The sequence below is a fragment of the Ovis aries genome, chromosome 25 (genome assembly GCF_016772045.2).
Source record: "Ovis aries strain OAR_USU_Benz2616 breed Rambouillet chromosome 25, ARS-UI_Ramb_v3.0, whole genome shotgun sequence".
Lineage (NCBI taxonomy): Eukaryota > Metazoa > Chordata > Mammalia > Artiodactyla > Bovidae > Ovis > Ovis aries.
Window position 1 is genome coordinate 4227203 of NC_056078.1, and position 23699 is coordinate 4250901.

At 43.8% G+C, this 23699-nt stretch overlaps 1 protein-coding gene across 2 annotated transcripts in view; it reads left to right on the forward strand.

Moving 5' to 3' along the window:
- Positions 1-22546, forward strand: part of DISC1 (DISC1 scaffold protein) — a 434500-nt gene extending 411954 nt beyond the window's left edge. The window contains exons 12-14 of one of the 2 annotated variants that reach the window (XM_012104955.5): positions 8712-8829; positions 17393-17550; positions 19968-22546. In XM_012104955.5, coding sequence (XP_011960345.4) covers positions 8712-8829; positions 17393-17532 — 258 coding nt within the window. In that variant the 3' untranslated portion in view covers positions 17533-17550; positions 19968-22546. Of the gene's footprint in view, positions 1-8711; positions 9762-17392; positions 17551-19967 lie in introns of those variants that run through there. The other variant, XM_060406817.1, reaches the window with a different exon arrangement.
- The last annotated feature ends 1153 nt before the right edge of the window (positions 22547-23699 follow it).

The window sequence follows — 23699 nt, forward strand, 5'->3', positions numbered from 1 at the left end:
CCGGCCTGTGGTGAAAATAGGTACTCCTAGGGCTAAATGATGGAATAAATGTGTAGAAAGAAAAAAATAATAATTTGAATGGCTGAAAAGACTGCCTGATGGGACAAATTACTAGAGAGTTTTCAAAGCCACTTTGAAATGCCAAACAACCTGTACTTTATCTGTTCAGAATTGCAAATACTACAGAGCTCCATTTCAGCCAGGAATACCAATGATTTTGTAGTAGGGGATATTTTAATTTTCAAGTATCAGTCATATAGTCATGTAACATTTTGGGGGCCACTTTTAATTTAATAACTAAGTGGGAGCAAATGTTACCAATTTCACACTGAGAGGAGCCCAGTGCATGAAGAACTATTGAATGTGGTTCAGAAAATGTTCACTGGGAATCTGGCAAGTAGATGGGAAAGACGGGCAGTTAAGGCTCTCAAATCCCAGAGGGGTAGTGGTAAAGAATGTGGGTTCCATCCCTAGGTCAGCAAATCCCTTGGAGTAGGAAATGGAAACCCACTCCAGTATTCATGCCTGGAAAATTCTATGGAGAGGGGAGCCTGGCCAGCTACAGTCCATGGGGTCACAAAGAATCAGACATGACTGAGCAACTGAACACGCAGATACATGTTCTTATTCAGAAAGGAAAACTGGCCATCCTTCCCGTGTGACTCACCTGCTGTCCTCGGCCTCCAGCCTTGGGTTTCATGGCCTTGGAGACCAAAGGTCCCTCGCTCACCACTGCATCCCAGATTGTCCTGGTTGCCATCATCACCAACATCTAGGTGATGTGTATGCAAGTCATGGAGGGGGTACCTCTTTGGGTGAGTCTGATCTCTCTGGGAAATAGAACAGACTTTGCCAAGCTTTGAGGGAGGAAGGAAGAGAAGAGACAGCTTCTGGTGCTGTTTGCTTCTCTGATTCTTTCTGTCATCCCTTGTAGCCCCCTCAATCCTGCCATGGGTCAGCCCTGCACAAATCCCTTTCTGTGTCCCTCACCCCACCTCCTTGCATCGTGGTTAAGTCCAGATCCAGAGGAAGGAGCTGGCTAGATGTGGGAAGACCTCTGTCTTGGACCCCAACCCACCACTTTCTCTTTGTGTGACCTTCAGCAAGTCGCAAGACTCTTAGAGATGCTTCTGATGTGTGTATAAGGAGGAACTGAATTAGATGAGACTTAAGTTCCTAAGCCTACCAGCTCCAGTTCTCTCTGCTTAGGCATGAAGATGCTTGGGGAGGCACCTGTGACATTCTTAGCAGCCCTGACTGTGGTGGCCCTTTGTGCACGCTTGCATGTGATATCCTGGGAAACAGGCAAGAGTGAAAATGAGGGACTCCACTTTCTTGCAGGTACATCCCAAGCTGGGGCCTCAGGAGCAGTGCACTGCTTAAAGAATGCACTTGTTTTGGCTTAAAGAGAGATGCCAGCATTGCCAAAGAGCTGTTGAAAGACAAACTGCTTTGAAAAAATGTTCCCTTTCTGTTAAGACTAACAAGCAAACAAAAGCCCTTCTATGGCTCCTATTTCCTTTACCTTTTTATTTGATTTTTTTAATTGATTATTATGATAATCGCTATATAATATTATGTTGGTTTCTGCCATACATGAATGTGAATCAGCCACAGTAAGGAAGCGGAGAAGGCGATGGCACGCCACTCCAGTACTCTTGCCTGGAAAATCCCATGGATGGAGGAGCCTGGTGGGCTGCAGTCCATGGGGTCGCTAAGAGTCAGACACGACTGAGCAACTTCACTTTCACTTTTTACTTTCATGCATCGGAGAAGGAAATGGCAACCCACTCCAGTATTCTTGCCTGGAGGATCCCAGGGACGGGGGAGCCTGGTGGGCTGCCGTCTATGGGGTCACACAGAGTCAGACACGACTGAAGCGACTTAGCAGCAGCAGCAGCAGCAAGGAAGACAAGAGACAGCTTCTGGTGCTGTTTGCTTCTCTGATTTCTTTCTTTTATCACTTTGTAGACCTCTCAGTCCTGCCCTAGATCAACCCTACCCAAATCCCTTTTGGTATCCCTCCCTATTCCATCACAGGTTAGGCAAATACTATGGGTAAAATTAGAGACTAGGGTAAAGTTGACAGTGAAGCCCCCTGCTCTCCTGCCAGGGGACCTCTGTATAGTGAGCCTAAAAACCAATGACTTAAAAAGGACGTACTTGAGAAAAGTGTTCTCAAAGCAAGAGAGATATAGTGGTAACAGGCCTGATGCCTCCCGCCAACACCGTGCCACCCTGGGCCAGTGGAGCACACACACACTTATGTTCCTAGGAGGAGGTAATCCTTGGGGATTTACGTAGGATGGCGATTTTGTTCTTCATCCTAGGAAGTGAGTGTGTCCCCAAGGGGGCTGTGAGATCTAGAGACAGGAATCCATTCATCTAGTACACTTCTGCCTCTCGAGGAAGCATCTTGCTGTACCATATCCACTAAAGAGTCATTTTCCCCAAAGCTAGAGGGAAACTAGCTCCCATTGGTTACATCCTGAGCAAATAATGCTATTCAGACTATGCACCTGCATATTTGACCAGAATTCGGGGATCTGGGGACCAGTGGCCAACAGCAGTGACCACTCATTGAGATCTTTTCCTTATTCTTCTCAGGCTCATGGCTCCAGTTCCCAGCACAGCTAGGTGCTCCCAACCCTGAGACAAGTCTGGGTGTTAGCACTTTAGTGCACTTCAAGATCTGATTGGTCTGGGGACCAGAAGGGGATACCTCCTGCTAATGTTGTGCAAGGGTCCTGTCCATTCATGCAGGCTCCCATGTGGTATATACCCATGTTTTAGCTACTATGATCCTTAACACATAACGCTCAGCTTAGTGATTAAAAAAAACTTCATATATGCATGGACCTGTGAGGAGGACTGTCTTTGCCCCACATCGTCTGGGTGTTTAATGAATCACTTGAAGGCAGGTCCTTAAGTTGTCTGAAGGCTCAGTCCCGCTCGTACCTGGCTATTGACTGGGCCTTTTGCTGGGGCATTCAGCCTGACACCTACACCTGGCCAATCCAAGTGACTTGGGCTTCCTCACGACATGGACCCTGGGTTCCAGGGCAAGTGATCTGAGAAGACATAGCACCTCTTAGGATATTGACCTGGAAGTCAGGCATGTCAGCTCCAGAGGATCCTTAAAGGACCAGCCAGGTTCAAGGAGGAGAAGTATTAATAATAGTCTGTCTCCTGGCAGCACAGGTAAGGTTCTGGAAGGCCATACTGCTGTGGCCACCCACACATTCCGCCCTGCCTAGGCTCAGCAGGGGAACAGCAAGGAGGTTGTACCCGGCCCCTCCAGGCTGTGGTCCCTAGGCAGGACGTCCACAGCTTTGTCTGACTGATGCGCATGACTCTGGGTCCATCTGGCCGTCTGTGGACAGATGGAATTTCTTTGAATGATGGAGAATTTTTTATCAGATTGATAAAATATGTAAATCTTCCCTTTCATTAGCTGTCCCTTCTCAGTTTAGGTCTTAAACTAATTCCATTCCCATGCTTCCATATGAGAGCATTATGGTAAAGCCATAAACCATTCAACTAACGCCCAGGTCACATTTAGTGTCCTTTCAGTACAGGATCAGAATCTGTCAGTAGTGATTTGTGCAGGAGTGTGGTGGAGATTCTGTAACTTGAAGAGGCAGTCCCATGAGAGAATGCCAGTCAGCTCTTCTGTTACTGATCAGAGAACCTTGATCTCACTGAGTTCGTTTCCCTGTGCCTCTTTATGCCTTTTAATCTTTTTTTTTTCAATTATTAAAGTATAATTGATTTACAAGTTGTGTTTCAGATGTATAGAAAAATGATTCAGTTGTTACATTTTCCATTATAGGTCATTACAAGGTATTAAAAATAGTTCCCTATACTATACAGTTGGTCCTTGTCGGTTATCTATTTTATCTGGAGTAGTTTGTATCTGTTAACTGCATACTCCTAATTTATCCCCTGCCTTTCCCCTTTAGTAACCATATGTCTGTTTTCTATTTCTTGTGTTTTTTAAGCTTTAAAATCATTTTTTAAAAAATATTCAGTTGTCTGTCTTCCGTACTTTTTCATTATGGCCTGAATTAATGTTCTTAGTGACTTTTTTCTTTTCAGAGATGTGGAAAATACAACAAAACATTGAGAAGAAAATAAAAATGTACTATAATGCTGGCCCTCCAAATAATTGTTAATATTTGAGTATTTCCTCATTATTAAATATTCTTATATTAAAATGATTTTAATGGCTAAGTACAAATTGAATATACCAGGACTTATTTTAACCGCTCCCTTTATTGTTGGACACATGTTATTTCCTCTTTCTTGTACTCTTAATGCAATTACTTTTGTATTACTAAAATAATAATAAATTTTTATTTAACACATATGGTAGAGATTTTCTATATTAATTAAAATGCTTAAGAAATTTGTAAAAAACTTAAATATATAAATTTTCTTTTTGATGAATTCCAATAAAGGGGCTTTTGAATCATAGACTATAAATAATTTAAAGTTTTGCCGTTGTTGTTGAGTCGCTAAGCTGTGTCTGACTCTGTTGCAACCCCATGGACTGTAGCCTGCCAGCCTCCTCTGTCCATGGAATTTTCCAGACAAGAATACTGGAGTGGGTTGTCATTTTCTTCTCCAGGGGATCTTCCTGACCTGGAGATCGAACCTGCATCTCCTGCATTGGCAGGCAGGTTCTTTACCACTAGCATTATCAGGAAAGCCCAACGTTTTTCTATATGGTCTTAAATCACTTTTCCAAATTCACACAATCACTATCAATCTGCACATAATTTAAAAATAAAAACGGGCAGGAATTATGTATTTGGGGGAATATGTAAAGCCATATTTTAAATGGGCTTAATTTAGCTTTGATTTCTATTTGTTTTAGCCCTAAGATGAAAATTGAATCATTTGATTCCATCAAAGAGTGTTTTAAATTCCTTAGCTTCATGTTCTGATTCTATGCTTTTGTGCCTCTTTAGAGCGTAATCTCCATCGTATATATTTCCCCACTCACACTGTATTTTTCTCCGTCGCGTATGGCTTGCAGTTTCACTGCTGTCAATCACTTTTCTCCAGATGTTCTTTCTCTTGGTGTCTCATTTAGTTCAGGCATGACTGTGCCATTACTCACTGCCCGTTGTCTCAGCTTCCATGTAATTTGTCTACTCCGTAATTCTACGTCTTTGAATGACAATGTTACCACTTTTAGAGCAGTAAAATATAGATGCATATGTGATTTTTACATATTTACTGTTTTCTCCTCATCACTTCTATGCTCAGTTAGGAACAAACCTTCACTCATGCTTCACATGCTTTCTTGTATAATCGTGTCCATTTGTCTGCAAAATTGTATGTTGTCACTAAGTTTTCTGCACATATATTAATTTATAATATATTAGATGTCTTCAGTATTTACGGTAGTTATGGGTACTTCATCTGCACTGTTTTCTTCTAATGTAGTTGACCATTTGGGATATCAACTTTAGGGAATTCTGGAGTTGATATAGTGAATGTTAAATTACATATCTTGATTAAATGGTTATTTTTGGACTCCAATTATACTATTATACAACTTGTGAACTCTAAGGACTTTTTAAATATTGTCACACCTGGGCATTTTGTTGTTTCTTTTCTAGCCATTAATTATAGCTTTTTTAGTAACTGCAATTTAATCTGAATAGATATCTCAATTCTTTTCCCTAGGCAAAATTATTTTTATATACCTTCTAGGACTTTCACCATTAGTTGGAAAAATATTAGCTTTACTTTTGGTTACTTTTAAATTCTGAGCTCTCTTTTTGCTGCTTATTTATTTACTTATTATATTTTATTGAGATATAATTGACATATAACACTGTGTAGCTTGAAATGTACATTGTTTTTATATGATGCAGGTTATTACAAGATATTGAATATAGTTCCCTATGCTACACAGTAGGTCCTTGTTTATCCATTTTTATGTATAGTAGTATATATACGTTAATCCCAATCTCCTAATTTATCCCTCCTCCCCCTTTCCCCTTTGGTAACCATAAGTCTTTTTTCTATGTCTGTGAGTCTGATTCTGTTTTATGATAAGCTCATTTGTATCATTTTCTTAGATTCCACATATAAACAACATCATATGACATTTGTCTTTCTCTGTCTGACTTACTTAGTATAGTAAAGATTCTAGGTCCAGTCATACAGCAGATGGCATTATTTTGTCCTTTCTATGGCTGAGTAATATTCCATTGTGTATATATGGACCACTTCCTCTTTATCCATTCATCTGTTGATGTACATTTAGGTTGCTCCCATGTCTTGGATATTGTGAATAGTGCTGCTATGAACACTGGGGTGCATGCATCTTTTTGAATTATGGTTTTCTTTGGATATACATTCAGGAGTATGATGGCTGGTTCATACAGCAGCTCTGTTTTTCATTTTTTAAGTAACCTTCATTATTACTCTCCACATGGTGGTTTTGTACAGAAAAGTGACATAAAGAGGGCTCTTCTGGTTCATGTATTATATACAAGTGTGAAGGGGAAACATTTCAGAAGGCGGGAGGTCCCAGACTTGGCTATTCATTCATGGAAACAATGAATGCCATGTGCCTGCCATGTGCCTACCATGTGCCAGGAGCTCTGAACCTAGCAGCGAGCAAGCCATAATCGTCCGAGCTCTTATGGGGCCTGGCATGGCTTGTCCCTTCTTTTATGGGGCTTACGCCCTGGTGTGAGAGAGGGAAAAGAGTCCTTGCACTGGTGGTGATAGCAACCGTACATATAATACAGGTCTCCTGGCATTTAAAGTCTCCTTGGGAGTGCTCTTGCACTGTTGGTGGCAATGTAAATTGATACAGCCACTATGGAAGAAGGTATGGAGATGCCTTAAAAAACGAGGAGTAAAACCACCATATGACCCAGCAACCCCACTCCTAGGGATATACCCTGAGGAAACCAAAATTGAGAAAGACACATGCATCCCATTGTTCATCCCAGCACTATTATAGCTGGATCATGGAAGCAACCTCGATGTCCATCGACAGATGAATGGATAAAGAAGCTGTGGTGCATACACACAGTGGGATATTACTCAGCCGTAAAAGGGAATGCATCTGAATCAGTTCTAATGAGGTGGATGAACCTAGAACCTATTATGCAGACTGAAGCAAGTCAGAAAGAGAAAGATAAACATCATGTGAGTGAGTCAAGTCGCTCAGTCGTGTCCGACTCTTTGTGACCCCATGGACTGTAGCCTACCAGGCTCCTCTGTCCATGGGATTTTCCAGGCAGTAGTCCTGGAGTGGATTGCCATTTCCTTCTCCAGGGGATCTTTCCAACCCAGGGCTCGAACCCAGGTCTCCTGCATTGTAGACAGACGCTTTACCGTCTGAGCCACCAGGGAAGTCCCACTCATGCATACATACAGAATCTAGAAAAATGGTACTGAAGAATTTATTTGCAGGGCAGCAGTGGAGAAACAGACATAGAGAATAGACTTATGGACATGGGGAGAGGGGAGGAGAGGGTGAGATGCATGGAAAGAGTAACATGGAAACTTAGTTCAGTTCAGTTCAGTCGCTCAGTCATATCCAACTCTTTGCGACCCCATGAACCACAGCACGCCAGGCCTCCCTGTCCATCACCAACTCCCAGAGTTCACCCAAACTCATGTCCACTGAGTCGGTGATGCCAACCAACCATCTCATCCTCTGTCATCCCCTTCTCCTCCTGCCCTCAATCTTTCCCAGCATCAGGGTCTTTTCCAATGAGTCAGCTCTTGGTATCAGGTGGCCAGAGTATTGGAGTTTCAGCTTCAGCATCAGTCCTTCCAATGAACATTCAGGACTGATTTCCTTTAGGATGGACTGGTTGTATCTCCTTGCAGTCCAAGGGACTCTCAAGAGTCTTCTCCAACACCACAGTTCAAAAGCGTCAATTCTTCGGCACTCAGCTTTCTTTATAGTCCAACTCTCACATCCATACATGACCACTGGAAAACCTTACATTACCATATGTAAAATAGATAGCCAACGTGAATTTGCTGTATGGCTCAGGAAACCCAAACAGGGGCTGGGGTGGGATGGGGAGGGAGATGAGAGGGAGGTTCAGGAAGGAGGGGGCATGGGTGTACCTGTGGCTGATTCATGTTGAAGTCTGACAGAAAACACAAAATTCTATAAAACAATTATCCTTCAATTAAAAAATAAATAAAAGTTTTTAAAAATCATTAAAAAGTCTCCTTAATATTGTAGCTTTCAGGGACTGTGACTAGTGTACAGATACATGTTCAGTGCCCTATTAGAGCCCTGTGCCCCTGAAGGAACATCTCTCTGTTCTTACAGGTCAGCATCTCTTTGGTTAGCATTCCTATTCCAGTGTGAGTTTGCCCATGAATGCAGTTCAAAGACCCAGGCTTCCCCTTTGATAAATCCACTTTAGGAGTTGGTATACTGGGTATAAGTCTTAGAAATGACCAGATGCAGGAGATAAACTGTGGAGTCATGTAGATACAGCTTATCATTCAGCAATAACCTGAAATTGCCATTCTCAAGAATGACCTCCAGGGAAGACAAAGTTTCTGGCATGATTCCAATGGGATGCAGAAGGTAGCAGAGCTGTGTTGGGGAGTCTTCCCTTTGTGGACCCTTGGATAAATCACAGATGTGTTCATAGCCCTGAAAATACCTGTAGTTTACTAATGATATATTTTTCTTTTTCCCTGGCCAGGATTCTTACATCTTTTCAGCGGAACTTGGAGAAAAATGTGAAACCATAGGCAAGAAGCTATTGTACTTAGAAGATCAGCTGCACATGGCAATCCACAGTCATGATGAAGATCTCATTCATATCCTTTTAATCCTGCAGGTGGAGCACCTGTTAGGTTACTTTGTAAAAGAAAGTCTTAAAAAATTGCACAGTTTTCCTATGCCTCAGCAGATGGAAACCAATAGATACTCCTGGTATTTAGAGTTCAACACACCTCTGGTCTCTGAGATTATTCAGTATGCGATGTTTTCTCTCTAGGTTTTGGTAAGTTGGCATTTTTGATGACTAAACCTGACTGCTAAAAATTACCAAAGAAATTCAGACATGCACAAAATTAGGCCAAAGAAAAATGTAGTTTTGGGGCTGTGCAGCTGGGTTTGTGGGGCTCAGATGGTTGTGAGTCTGACTGCCTCGGTTTTCTAGGGGCTTTCTGAATACCGAGAAACCCAAATCCATCTTCAGCTTCCTCTTGTATCACGTTAGTGGGACTTCATATCGCTCCCTTCCAGTTTTTTCTCATACAAGATTCCATGTATTCCCTGTCACATCCGCAAATCCCTTTATCAAAACTAGTTGCCAGTGAGCAAGATGGCACAAGAAACTACTGGCTGAGGTGTTTGTTCACGTGAAGCACTGAATCTCATATTAATCAGTGTATGGTTTGTCCCTGGTTAGCTCTTCGGAGGGCAGATGAGTGCGCGCAGGATGGATGAAGGCATATACAGCTTGGTCCTGTATTTTTTTTTAAGGTATTTACTCATAAGTTGAAACTTCTCTAGATGAAAGTACTTCTTTGTTCATTTATCCTTTCCGTTCAGTAGTATGACTTTTATTAGATGTATTTGTGAGAAATGTGGCCATTTTGAACTTTATTTCTCATTGCTGTCTTTTCAGAATTCGAGCTCTTATCAGACTTTATCTGGAATATGTATGTGTGTTTAAAGAGATTTGAATGGTCAAGCATTAACCATAATCACAAGTATTCAGATCCACAGTCTAATGATGGATTCAGCGTTCTGTTTCCTTTCTCCTTATAACCTGAAATCTTTCACCTTGCTTATTAAATTTAGCAGGGAAAATTTTTTCAGCTTAGTCAGTGATTATTTCCAATTGCTCAAGGTACATTTTTAAAAGCAGACATTCTGTTTTTTTGTAACTCCCTGCCCCTAATAGACTGTTATTTAAGCTCTCATTAAAAAGCTGGCCAAAGAAAGAGTAGCAGTATCTTTGCCTTTCACTCTTGTTTATTTCGTGTTCATGGATCCCACAGATTTGAGCAGTTGTTAGGGGAGTGTGGCCTCCAGCAGATGGACAAGTGACAGTCTGCGGCTGGGCATCTGGGAGCAGGGTCCTGCCAAGGGCCAGTGCACACCGAGCGGCTCCTGGCCAGCAGGTGGGCTTATTCCTCGGTGGGAAAACCCCCCAGCTTCTGGTGGGCTCAGGTAGCAGTTCTGACAGCTGCATTTGAGGTCTGTGTTAGCTTCTCATTTAGAAATTTTCAAAAATGTTAGTTTGATTCTGGAGAATTGGGTTTTCTCCTTAATAGATATGGGTAGTAGGAAGGAGGCTGAGAGGGGACAGAGATGTGTATAAATAGGATGCTTTTAGTGTTCCCAAGCCAGATTCAGGAGCAATGGGATCATGGACAGTGGATAATGCCTCTATCAGTTCAGTTCAGTTCATTTCAGTCGCTCAGTCGGGTCTGACTCTTTGTGACCCCATGAATCACAGCACGCCAGGCCTTCCTGTCCATCACCAACTCCCAGAGTTCACTCAGACTCACATCCATCGAGTCAGTGATGCCATCCAGCCATCTCATCCTCTGTCGTCCCCTTCTCCTCCTGCCCCCAATCCCTCCCAGCATCAGGGTCTTTTCCAGTGAATCAACTCTTCACATGGGGTGGCCAAAGTACTGGAGTTTCAGCTTTAGCATCAGTCCTTCCAATGGACACCCAGGACTGATGTCCTTTAGAATGGACTGGTTGGATCTCCTTACAGTCCAAGGGACTCTCAAGAGTCATCTCCAACACCACAGTTCAAAAGCATGAATTCTTCAGTGCTCAACTTTCTTCACAGTCCAACTCTCACATCCATACGTGACCAATGGAAAAACCATAGCCTTGACTAGACAGACTTTTGTTGGCAAAGTAATGTCTCTGCTTTTCAATATACTATCTAGGTTGGTTCTAACTTTCCTTCCAAGGAGTCAGTGTCTTTTAATTTCATGGCTGCAGTCACCATCTGCAGTGATTTTGGAGCCCAACAAAATAAAGTCTGACACTGTTTCCAAGGTTTCCCCATCTATTTGCCATGAAATGATGGGACCAGATGCCCTGATCTTCGTTTTCTGAATGTTGAACTTTAAGCCAACTTCTTCACTCTCTCTTTCACTTTCATCAAGAGGCTTTTAGCTCCTCTTCACTTTCTGCCATAAGGGTGGTGTCATCTGCATATCTGAGGTTATTGATATTTCTCCCAGCAGTCTTGATTCCAGCTTGTGATTCTTCCAGTCCAGCGTTTCTCATGATGTACTCTGTGTAGAAGTTAAATAAGCAGGGTGACAATATACAGCCTTGACGTACTCCTTTCCCTATTTGGAACCAGTCTGTTGTTCCATGTCCAGTTCTAACTGTTGCTTCCTGACCTGCATACAGGTCTCTATAGGTTTAGAGATGCCTCTATAAGCATCTCTAACGTCAGATAACAACATGTACCTGTAGGTTCCCAGGTGCCGCAAGTGAGGAACCTGCCCGCCAGTGCAGGAGATGTAAGAGACGTGGATTCGACCCGAGTCAGAAAGAGCCTCTGGGGGGGCGGGGCACGATCACCCACTCCAGTATCCTTCCCCTGGAGAATCCCATGGACAGAGGAGCCTGGCGGCTTCAGTCCTTAGGATTACAAAGAGTCGGACACAACTGAAGTGACTGAGCATGCACTCACTAAGGTTTTCATTTGAGTTAAATGGGTAATATTCAGGAGATGTGCTGAACACAGTTCTTATAAGTAAGTGAAGTTGCTCGGTCGTGTCCGACTCTTTGTGACCCCATGGACTGTAGCCTACCAGGCTCCTCTGTCCATGGGATTTTCCAGGCAATAGTACTGGAGTGGATGGCCATTTCCTTCTCCAGCGGATCTTCCCGACCCAAGGATTGAACCCGGGTCTCCCGCACTGTAGACAGGCTTTACCGTCTGAGCCACCTGGGAAGTCATGGTTAAGTGCTTGGTTTTAGGTAGAAAAACATTTTCATTGTCAGTGTCACAAGATCACACCACATCCCATTTTTATATGAGGTTTCAAGATAGACTGATTCAGTCATTTTGTAACAAATCCTTGAGAGAACTTATTGGTAACCCTACAGTGACTTATATGAAAAGTCATTTCATTCTGATAAAATTTCTATGGACAGATAGGGATTATTATTTCTACTTGATAGTTGAGAAGACTGAGGCTTAGAAATTGCATGACTGTCCAAGATCATTTCTGACGAATGGCAAAGCATCCAGCCACCAACCCATGGTCCTTCATGGCCAATCAGGAGGCCTGTAAGTAGCTGGACAGGCTTATTCTGTGGAACACACAATTACTATCAAAATGTTAAGCTTTAATAAGAGGTGTTTAGTGAAGATATATTTATTGAGAATTTTGCTGGTCCTTGCTGAAATAAATGGAAACGTAGAGGCAACATGTCAAACCAGGGTTGGGAAACACTGGTTTAGGTACTGAAGTCACCCTCCACCAATAAAATTTACACCACAATATGGACTTCAATGCAGACTTTCCTCTGCACCTCTGGCTTTGTTCTGTGTCACTGATTGAGAGTAAATACAAAGAAGGTATCTTTGAATTCAAACAGTGGCGCTTACTGGATCTCGGTGCCTTGAGAGAGAAGGACACATTTACAAGGCACTGCTGAAGCTTCTTACACAAACTGAAGCTCTTGTTTCAAATGAGAGCTTATCTCGATTCAAAGAGGCTGCTGAAATCCTCCAGCCAGGCTCCGACTGATTTGTGTTTCCATTCTTGATCAAAGAGACAGAGCTGAGTGCGGTTGAAAGAAACAGCTTGCCGTCAACAACAGGAAAGAATTTCCCAGCGAGCGTAGTATTTTTGTTTGATTCCATTAAGGACTCTGCCAGATCCTCCTGTGTGTAGGCTGCAGAGCGAACATGATTAATTCGAGCCCACATCAATGTCCATGTCCAGAAGATTCAAGCCTTGGACACTCCAGATGCAGAGGCCCGGAACTTTGCATAAGCCACGAGTGCGAGAAAGCCCTGGGCTGCAGCATCAGGAGAGGGTGGGCCAGTCACAAGCAGTGGGGCTGACCTTCCCAGCAGAACCTCTGGGCATCCTGATTTAACATCAAGGCCATGGATGCTGACTTGCAGTCTCTTGTTTTTATGAAGAAGTCCCTGGATTGACAGAGTGGAGGAAGGGGAGAAGACAGGCCGTGTCTCTTCATCCTCCTGACAGGCTCACTAAATCACACCGAGTAACAGCACCAACCCATCAGGAAGCACACGGCAAGCATCTGAGAAGAGTCTGCAGCGTTAATTGGAAGAGCCGGCGCCACAGAGGTGACTCACGCCTGGCATCTAAGGCGAGGACGGGAGGTGCGACTTCACTGCCACTCAAGCCGGGATTTCCAGGAGTGTTTGTCTGAGTCTGTAGTATAATTTCACAGTCACTTTGGATCCTAATTAGCAGTTGTGTTTTGAAAAAAACATGTTGAGGGGATGGAATCATTCTTCCACGTACATAGTGCTTTAACCGAAAACCGTCTAGGTTAGGTGGATGTTTTAGCAGCGGTTTTTCTCTTTCTCCTTCATCTTGTACAACACACTTTCAGAAGGAAAGAAGGACGCCTAGGAGTGGGACACTGAGCATATCTCAGAGCCCCCAGGGTAGTTCTGCCCGCCTCTGAATCCTAGATGAGACGGCACAGACTGATTCTATCTGTGGTTCCATTTGCATTCATGTCCAGGAAACCCTCCTGGATTTCTGTTCTTTCTCTTTACTTGGAATGCGTGGTGCCCAATCCATTAGTCTTGGTGGTGCTTGATGGCATGCAAACACTCTAAATACATCCAGATACGTGCAAAATGCCACATGAGCTTAAGAGCCCTTGCTTGGTTCAGCTTTAAAACATGCAGCTGTAACTGACAAAGGAAATGGGAGTTTGGGGGACTTGCTCTTGCCTCCCTGGAAATGCTTTCATCCTCTAGAACTGAAGAGCTGGAAGAGGGATTGTGGTCATCACGGGGTCACAGATGAAAGAACTGAGACCCTGAGACACTGCAGTTTGACCGTTGTGTGCCACTAGTCTGATGCGAATATGGGGGCCGGGGTTCTTCCCTCTGGTCCCCACGAAAAGGAGTGGAATGGGAAGAGGAGGCGCGGGAGCCCAGGAGAGGTGTGGACACCTGGCTCCTACTGCAGGCGTAGCACGGGTGAACTTGGCCCTGGGCGGCACCGCAGGAAGTGCGCCTGCGCAGTCTTCACACCCTTTGAGGCTGCTGCCTGTGGGCGGGGCTTTCCTCTTTGCTCGTCAACAATTGGGCCCCTCACTTTTAGCTTTGGGAATGAAGGAAAGTTCTCAGGACTGTGGCCACAGGGCCTGCAAAGGGATCACTGTTGATAATGAAAAAATAATTTAGCAAATGAGTAACTTACTTCTTTTGGAAGCAAAGGGGATCAGATGAACTGAAGACCATCGTTTGACCCAGCTAATAAAATGATCGCTTAGAATCACAATCGGCAGTAAAATACTCAATTGTTTTTGGTGTATAAACAAAAGACCCCTTTGAAAAAAATCTGAGGATCTTTGGACACGGCTGCCCTAAAGGACAGTGTTGTCTTAGCACCGAAAGACACGTGTGAAACGTGCCTTTATTCATTGCGAACACAGTCTGCACAATTTTACTATCAACAAGTAACGTTCTTGGCACTTCCCTGCTGGTGCACTAGTTAAGAATCCGCCTTTATTGCAGGGGAGGTGGATTCAATCCCTAGTCAAGGAGCAAAGATCTCTCTTGCTTCCAGGCAGCCAAGCCCGTGTGGCAAAACTCACAAGCACATGTGCTGCAGCGAAGACCCAGCACAGCCAAAATTTTTAAAAACATTTTTTAATTGTAAAAAAATTTTTTAAAGAAGTAATACTCTTGCCTAACACACCTGTAGTCTATAGCAAGGCGGTCTCGGGTTCAAAGGGGTTTTTAAAGATACTGGTATGGCAGTCCTTGTGCCATTGTTGAAACTTATGTGCTGATTTTCTCAGCTGCACACAGGTCTTTGGGGGCATATCTGTTACGGAGAATGAAATACCCACTTGGCTGAGAGGCTGCTAGAGCACAGACATACTGAGAATCATTTAACCCCTTGTAGACCTCTTCTTGCACCTAGATGTAACGAGCACCTCTGTCACGTATACATAAATTCCAGCACCGAAATTTTACTCTGTTTCCTCAGAACTTTCACAAAACACGTGGTCAAATATCAGTCGGCTTTAACTATGAACTTATTGGGGGAGCAGTCAGGAAAATCTGCATTTTATAAGTAAGATAATGAAAGCATTGGATGGTTTGCCAGCTTCCCAGAGCTGATGGGCACATCCTCAAATCTCCATCTCCTCATTCCTCCCTGTGTCCCTGGAGACCATTGTCTGAGGGGCTGAGACTGTCTGAGATTATTGTCTGAGTGTTATTTTCGTTGTATAACAGTCTTTTTCTTTTGTGGCTTCTCCCTCACTTTCTTTTCAAAACCCGTTTTCAGTGTGTTCTCCCAGTGCTGGACATTTTATGACGAGACATTTTATGGCTTCTTTAAGAGGCAGTTGAGTTTGGTTCAGTTTCTCTCTCTAAAAACCTTGGTTGTCATTCAGCATATCACAAGAGTGGGGCCTGTCATCCCAGACTGCCTATCAGAGGTAATGATGTCTCAGGAGTTTGTCAGGATTCATAAACTGCTTAAGCTCTACGTTTATTCTTTATAAATGTAGCTTAACTTCGTGATTAATTGGCAGCTTGGTATTTGGTCTGGGACCACTTATGTTCTTGCTTGTGTAAAGTCATATGTGTTTTCACTAAAGATTAACAGAGCTGTTCAGAGAAATAGAAGAAAATGAAGTCTTTTAAAAAAGGAAAAAGACAAGTATTGGATGCTTTCTTCTCTTGGATCTCAACTCCACCCTCGTTCCCCCCCCCCCCCAACCCTCAAGTTCAAGTGCAAGGAGTGAATCATCATAGTAGATGTATGTAAATTAGGTAAACAATGAAGTCTAGTGAGGCTTCAAGAGCAAAAATAACTGCCAGAGCCTCGTCAGGGTGGCTCAGCGATTTTTGCTTAGGTGAGGTTCATTTGCATAATTCCCAGGATCCTTTGGAATTCCTTATTTAAAAAAGAAAACAGAAAGCTTCCTATAGTCATAACCTAAAGGTATCTCGATCTCTTGACACTGCATCAACGTCGCATTTGGATAAAACAACATTGTAGTAGATGTAGGCAGTTTGAGTGGGAAGATTTCTGCAAGCTGCTTACCCTAGAGCTTTCTGTTTTCTCCATATCTGATCTAGTAATATTTAAGTCATCTGACCTTTTGTGATGACTTAATAGCATGTAAGTGGTGTCAACATGCTTCTGTGTTTCTTAAGTTCCTGGTGGATGAAGTTAAATTAGTTTGCTTATTAAATTAAGAGAATCTGATCCACCACTCATTCTGTATTTGTCTTAGAATTGTTCTGACTGCAGGTCCACCAGGAAAAGCTGTGGACAGACAGGAAGACAGCCGTTGGTTAAATGTTCCTGAGCTTAAACACCTAGAAGAGAGCTCATCTCTTTAAAGGATGGTAGTCATATTATTTATTCCATAGGATTATTTGCTAAATTCTCTGTGATTGCTTTATCTACAGGAGAAACAACTTTACAGGTTAGGAAACTAAGAGCCCAACAGTTTAAAGAAAAATGTATCAACCAACTAGCCAACTCAGAGAATGCAAGTTCCCTGCCTTCTGTCAAATCTCTAGTGCCCTGAATGGCTATTTTACAAGTACCCTAGAGCATAATAACACACGACAGCAGATTAGAACCCAAGGGGTTTTGAAGTCATCGTTTCAGGAGAAAACTGAGATTCAAAATGATTTACACAAGGTGACAAGGCTGGCCAGTGGCCGACAGGCACTGTAACTCATGACTGAGTGTGGACCCGTGCTGGCGCCCAGTCCTGGCTTTCTCCAGGAGACTCTGGTTTCCAGGCTTGTTTCCTCTCCACTGTCAGAGCACTTGGATGTGCCAGGGGCCCCCACCCCAGCAGGGGGCTTAGCAGGAGTACAGTCACGCTGACCGTATTCTGTGGAGCATCCTAGCTTGCCATCTGTCTCAGCCTAAAAGCTGACTCTTCCTTTTCCTGTTGGAAACCTTCCTTGAGACAGTCAATGACCTCGGGCCTTGTAGGAACTGCAGTCGCTCTTAAAAGAAGTGTAGCATTTGTATTAATATTTAATTGGTCCAATTTGGAGGAACTTGAAACTGCAATTAGAGGGCAGTGCCCATCTGCTTTCAGCAGGCACGTGGCTCTTAGCAGATCCCTGGGAGGCTGCAGGGGCCGCCCATCACCTTCACGTGTGTTCCTTAACAACGTGCGCACAGTCTCTCAAGGGGGAGCTCCAGATGGTGAAGGAAACTCTCCAGGCCATGGCCCTGCAGCTCCAGCCAGCAAAGGAGGCGGGGGAGAGGGAGGCTGCAGCTTCCTGTGTGACAGCTGGCGTCCGGGAAGCACAGTCCTGAGGCCTGACAGGACGGAGGGTGAGTGACCGTGTTATCAGCATGAGTGCTGGGGGCCTCTCCCATCCCTTCTGCATAACCAGTGTGCCTGAACCCATTATGGAGATGTGCAGCCTGGATGCCCAGCCGAAGGTGGTCCTCTCTCCTGGGGCTGAGTTCAGGGGAGTTTGCAGATTGGAATATGCAGGGTGGGGGGGGGGGAGGTGATCTGCTGATTTCCTTCTGTCAGTCTGAGACACTTTTACTGTGTCATTAACAAGAGCATCCTGCAGAGGATTTGAAAAAAATCTCTCCGTTACAGACCGCATTAGGCAGACAGTGAAACTGTTAGTTGCTCGGTTTGTGTCCAACTCTTTGCGACCCCATGAACTGTAGCCCCTCAGGCTCCTCTGTCCATGGAATTTTCCAGGCAAGAATGCTGGGATGGGTTGCCATTCCCTTCTCCAGGGAATCTTCCCAACCTTGGGATCAAACCTCGGTCTCCTGCATTGCAGGCAGATTCCTTACCATCTGAACCACCAAGGAAACCTCATTAGACAGAAGTTGGGGTGAATTCTGCTAGAAAGATGTCTCTTTCCCTGCATTATCTTGCTTTCTGCTGCACTTAAAATAGCTCCTGATTTAAGAACTTATAAAAAAGGAAAGCATACATGTCTCTCTCATCATACCTGCTACACTTTCCTACAGGCGCATGTATAAGGGAGCTAATTAACCCTAGAATCTGGAAATAACAGGTTTTCACCTTAACTCCTCCTGTGATTCTCTATCATCTCAGGAGAATTAAGATCAAAATTTTCAGAAGGTATTTTTAAAGAGACAGCCTATCATGAGCCCCAGCCCTCTGGTTTTCCTGTTGCGGCAATGCCTATCTTTATAGGATGGTCCCTGATGTTTCATCAGGACTTGCTGAAATTCACTGACAACTAGAGCAGAAAAGGAGTAGGGACCATAAGTGGGTTGGGAACTTATTTAAATGTTTAAGCCTCTCGTATATTCCCCTGAACCAGTCTCACCTAGGATCAGGCAGGACATGGAAATGGAAAGCTTCAGGGCAGTATAGTGCTCAGTGAGGCAGGGCTGTACTCAGATAATCAGTGCTATACTGAGTTAATCACTGCTGTGCTTGGTTAATCAGTGCTGTACTCAGTCATGCAGTATTGTATTCAGTGAGGCAGTGCTGAACTCAGTTAATCAGTGCTGCACTCAGTGAGGCAGTACTGAACTCAGTTAACCAGTAATGTACTCGGTGAGGCAGGGCTGTACTCAGATAATCAGTGCTATACTGAGTTCATCTCTGCTGTGCTTGGTTAATCAGTGCTGTACTCAGTCATGCAGTGTTGCATTCAGTGAGGCAGTGCTGAACTCAGTTAACCAGTGCTGTACTCAGTGAGGCAGTACTGAACTCAGTTAACCAGTAATGTACTCAGTGAGGCAGGGCTGTACTCAGATAATCAGTGCTATACTGAGTTAATCTCTGCTGTGCTTGGTTAATCAGTGCTGTACTCAGTCATGCAGTGTTGTATTCAGTGAGGCAGTGCTGAACTCAGTTAACCAGTAATGTACTCAGTGAGGCAGGGCTGTACTCAGATAATCAGTGCTATACTGAGTTAATCTCTGCTGTGCTTGGTTAATCAGTGCTGTACTCAGTCATGCAGTGTTGTATTCAGTGAGGCAGTGCAGAACTCAGTTAACCAGTGCTGTACTCAGTGAGGCAGGGCTGTAGTCAGTAATAGTAATGTGGGGCACTGAAGGCCCCTCCCTGGTGAGGTGGCTGTAGAATAGGCTGAACTCACCCAAAAGCGCTTCCCAAGGTGCATTGAGGAGGGCAGCCTTGAGAGATGCTCTGCAGACACACCACTCTCCTTTGGCATGTTTGGGAAGTGTCCTATGCCATCATTTCTGCCGGAGAGCAATGGTGCAATCAGCATATTAGCCTTTGAGAGTGCTTCAAGTAAGAAAACCCTCTTGATTCTGTCTCACCCCAAACTCCCCAAGTTTAATGGATCATAGATTTTAAATTTAAATTCTATTAATGTTCCATCCGTCTACTGCATTCTCTGGGGGTGTCATGATCCAAATGCTGGTTTATGTCACTCACGTATGCACTAGAGATGAAACTCAAAACCTTTGCTGTGCTGTGCTTAGCCGCCCAGTCATGTCCGACTCTGTGACCCCATGGACTGGAGTCCACCAGGCTCCTCTGTCCGTGGGATTCTCCAGGCAAGAATACTGGAGTGGGTTGCCCTGCCCTCCTCCAAGGGATCTTCCCAACCAGGGATTGAATCCAGGTTTCCCACATTGCAGGCAGATTCTTTACTGACTGAGCTACCGGTAAAGCCCCAGATTTTTGCAGTGTTGAGTTAGTGAGGACTGGCCACAGTTTGTAAGTGTAATTGACTAACTGGTGTTTTTGTATTTCTGTCTCTTGATGCTTACAGGAGTAGTGACGCTCCCGTCTTCATTCGGATCCATGGACAGTAGACAATCTTTGTCATTTCCTGAAGTCTCACTGCCATTCCCAAAGGCAGCTGGTGCTTTGCTCAGCCTTCCGTGCTGTGCAGTGCTTCCGTCAGGAGATGGCCCTGTTTAAGCCAGCAGGTGGCCACAGCCCAGGGAACCAGCAAAAGCACAACACATGAATTTTCTGATTGTATTTTCTACAATTTTCTGGTGAGCACTTAAAAAATATATACTATGCATATTTTAGTAATAATATAATTAGTTTGTTCTAGGAATGCGTTTCAATGTTTTTCAGTGATGGAGCAAATTCCTGAATTATTTATCATGTCTAAGCAATATTATGTACTAGTCCCATGGCACATGGAATTCCTCAATCCTTGAATTAATTTCAGTGAAGCGAAACTTGTAGAGTCAGAACTGTCTCTAACAAATCCCTACGCTGAGAAGTGTCATCTTAAGAAACCCCACGAGACATTTTAGCAGTCACCTAACTCAAGGGTTTTATATTACTCAGGTACCATCATGAATAATTCTGTGAGGTTATGATGTATCTGAAAATTCTGGAAGACAATGACTAGCTGAGTGTGCCCCAAAATAGGTGTTCTCCAGTGCCCTAGGGGGCAGCATATCCATCTCCTTGTTGAGATGCCAGATCAAGGTGGGTGAATGATGCTTTAACCACCTGCTACAGCTCATCCCCGGAGAAGGCGATGGCACTCCACTCCAGTGCTCTTGCCTAGAAAATCCCATGGATGGAGGAGCCTGGTAGGCTGCAGTCCATGGGGTTGCTAAGAGTTGGACATGACTGAGCGACTTCGCTTTCACTTTTCACTTTCATGCATTGGAGAAGGAAATGGCAACCCACTCCAGTGTTCTTGCCTGGAGAATCCCAGGGACGGGGGAGCCTGGCGGGCTGCCGTCTACGGGGTCACACAGAGTCGGACACGACTGAAGTAACTCAGCAGCAGCAGCAGCAGCAGCAGCTCATCCCTAGTCTGTGCTGGCGTCAGAGGCAGCCAGGATGCCTGCACAAGGCCAGGGTGTTTCTTCTGCCCACACGACCTTCTCACGCCCCTCTTCAGCCACTGTGACCCCCAAAAACCCAGGGCTTTGTATCTGAAACCATAATATAGGACAGTTTCTGTTAGGGCAACATAAGAGGAGATTAGAGCTTGGATTTAAAAGCCACAAAGCAATAACAACAACAACAACAAAAAAACTAAGCTTTTATGGAGACAGTCAGGACCACAAGCACAAGTGCAGATGGAAAATGATGACTTTAGATCTGATTCCATGGCACCACGCAAGAGAAGCGATGATAGATTACATGGTAGTCTGCACTGAGCTGCTGGCACCTGAACGCCAGACATTCGTCTTCCACCAGCCTGAGCTGTGGCATGTTCTCAGTCAGTGACATTCCCGGTTCCTCCTAACTTCTTGAAATTTCAGCATCAAAATGATCTTCCTCAAATCAGATGAACGTGTAATATTAGAAACTATTCTTCATGCATTGGAGAAGGAAATGGCAACCCACTCCAGTGTTCTTGCCTGGAGAATCCCAGGGACGGGGGAGCCTGGTGGGCTGCCATCTATGGGGTCGCACAGAGTTGGACACGACTGGAGCGACTCAGCAGCAGCAGCAGCAGTCTTCCTATGTAGTAGGGGTGGGTTCCCCAGCACAGGAGTGTGGAAATGCTCACATATGTGTGTTGGGACCGTTCCAACACCTTTATAATCGTTATCATCTTAGTTCTTACTCCAGCCGTATGGGGCAGGTGTTTGTAGTTGATGAAATTGAACCTCGGGAGACTGATGAACATTACCCACAGCACAGAGCAGGTGAATAGGGGACCAGGAGCAACAGTTAGACCGCTGAAGACAGGTAGACCACTCTTACCTGTGTTCTTACTAAAGTGCTTTCAGTGTCTTTGGGGGACTGTGAGCCCTAGAGCTTATTTGTTCCCTTGAGAACAGATGGTCATCTTGGAATTCCTGCTTGAGACTCAGAGAACTGGGCCTAGGGAAACCCTGGCTCCTCACACCCCGAGATGAGCCTCACTGCACTCTGACCATGAAGTCTAGGCTCGGACAGGCTTCCGGGACCCACCACCCACCGCTGTCCTAATCCACCATTCATTCCCCATTCCCTGTAAAGTCATGCCAGGAACAGCCACCTGCTCTGCGACAATAGGCAGATTTTCTTGAAAACGTCCATCTGATCGGTGTTTTTCAGAAAACATTAGAGAAAGCAGCTTTACACTCACTGTTTAATGGCTTACATTAAGAAATAATTTGATGCTCTAATTTTGAATACCCTTATCTTATCTAATCTTTGAATTTTGTCATGTAATCTATTACTTCATGAAATTTACTTTTTATGTGTTAAACTAAAAATGTTGCCCAAGTCATTGGTGCACCTTGAACTTTCTTTTTTATCTTCTGGAGCATGGAGGATAGAAAAATGTATCAGCTTTACTTGTCTCATCTTTCTGTTTTGGGATGAGTCATGTATTTACACTGCACAAACTGTTTCTAATAAAGCAATGCTTTAAAAGTGTGTATGTGTTTACTTTCAGATATTAACCAGTCAGAAAGTGATGGAATTTTATATTCCAGACCCTTTGAAGATATTGAAAATAACATTACTATTAAATGGGGAATAGGACAGAGTGCCCACTAACAACACTGAAATATTTTACTGGAGATACTGGCTTAGACAAGAAAAACAAATGAGAGTTACGATCTGGAAAGGGGGAGATACATTAATAGTGACAGGTGATGTCATTGTAAGCCAGACAACCTAAGAGTGTTAACAAACACAAAATTTATTTACACAAATAACAACACAATCAGCTTACCAAAATCAATATGCTTTACATATACAAATAATAATCAGAACATAAAGTATAAGAAAAGACCTACTTTCAATAGCAGCAAGAAAAGAAAACAGCTAGGAACAAATTTAGATAAGAAACACGTAAGCCTTATCTGAAGGAAATTTTAAGATGAAGAACACAAGAGGGAGAATTGAATACAGAGAATGACATTAAATTTTGGGTAGAAAGTCATCATAAATTGTCAGACCTCTGTAAAAAAATTCATAAATATTACCTGATCCCAACAGAGTCACAAATGTCTAGATATTCTCAGCAACCATTCTCTGCTTCATCCTTTCTAGCAATTCCTCATTCAGGTGCTTAAACTGCAAATGTGCTCACACATGAGCAGATTTGCCATATGCATCTTACTATTAAAGCAGTTAAACAAGGAATCCATCAGCCTGAGGGAGCTCCAATGCCCTGGCACCTATACCAGCAAACCCACATCTATTCCTGTAAATGCTTCAAGGTTATGAAATGGAAGCCTGAGGACGACCAGTCACAAACAGCCAATTAGGCTTTGGACTATAGCCAGTCAGTCCTCCCCTTGCTTCCACGTTTTCTCTGTGAAACTTTCTCTTCCTCCTGTTGGTGGTGTCTCCCAGTTACTTCTGGTTTGGCACCGCCTGATTCTGATTGATTTTTGCTCAAAAACACTCTTAAAAAGTTTAAAATGCCTCAGTATATTTTTTAACAGCCCTATTGTTTGTAAGAGAGAAAATTGGAAACAAGCTAAATTTTCATCCATAGCAAACTGTTTTTAAATAAATTATGGCACAGCCACACTATGGAATGCTTTGAAGTTGCTAAAAGGTCTTTCTATACATGTCT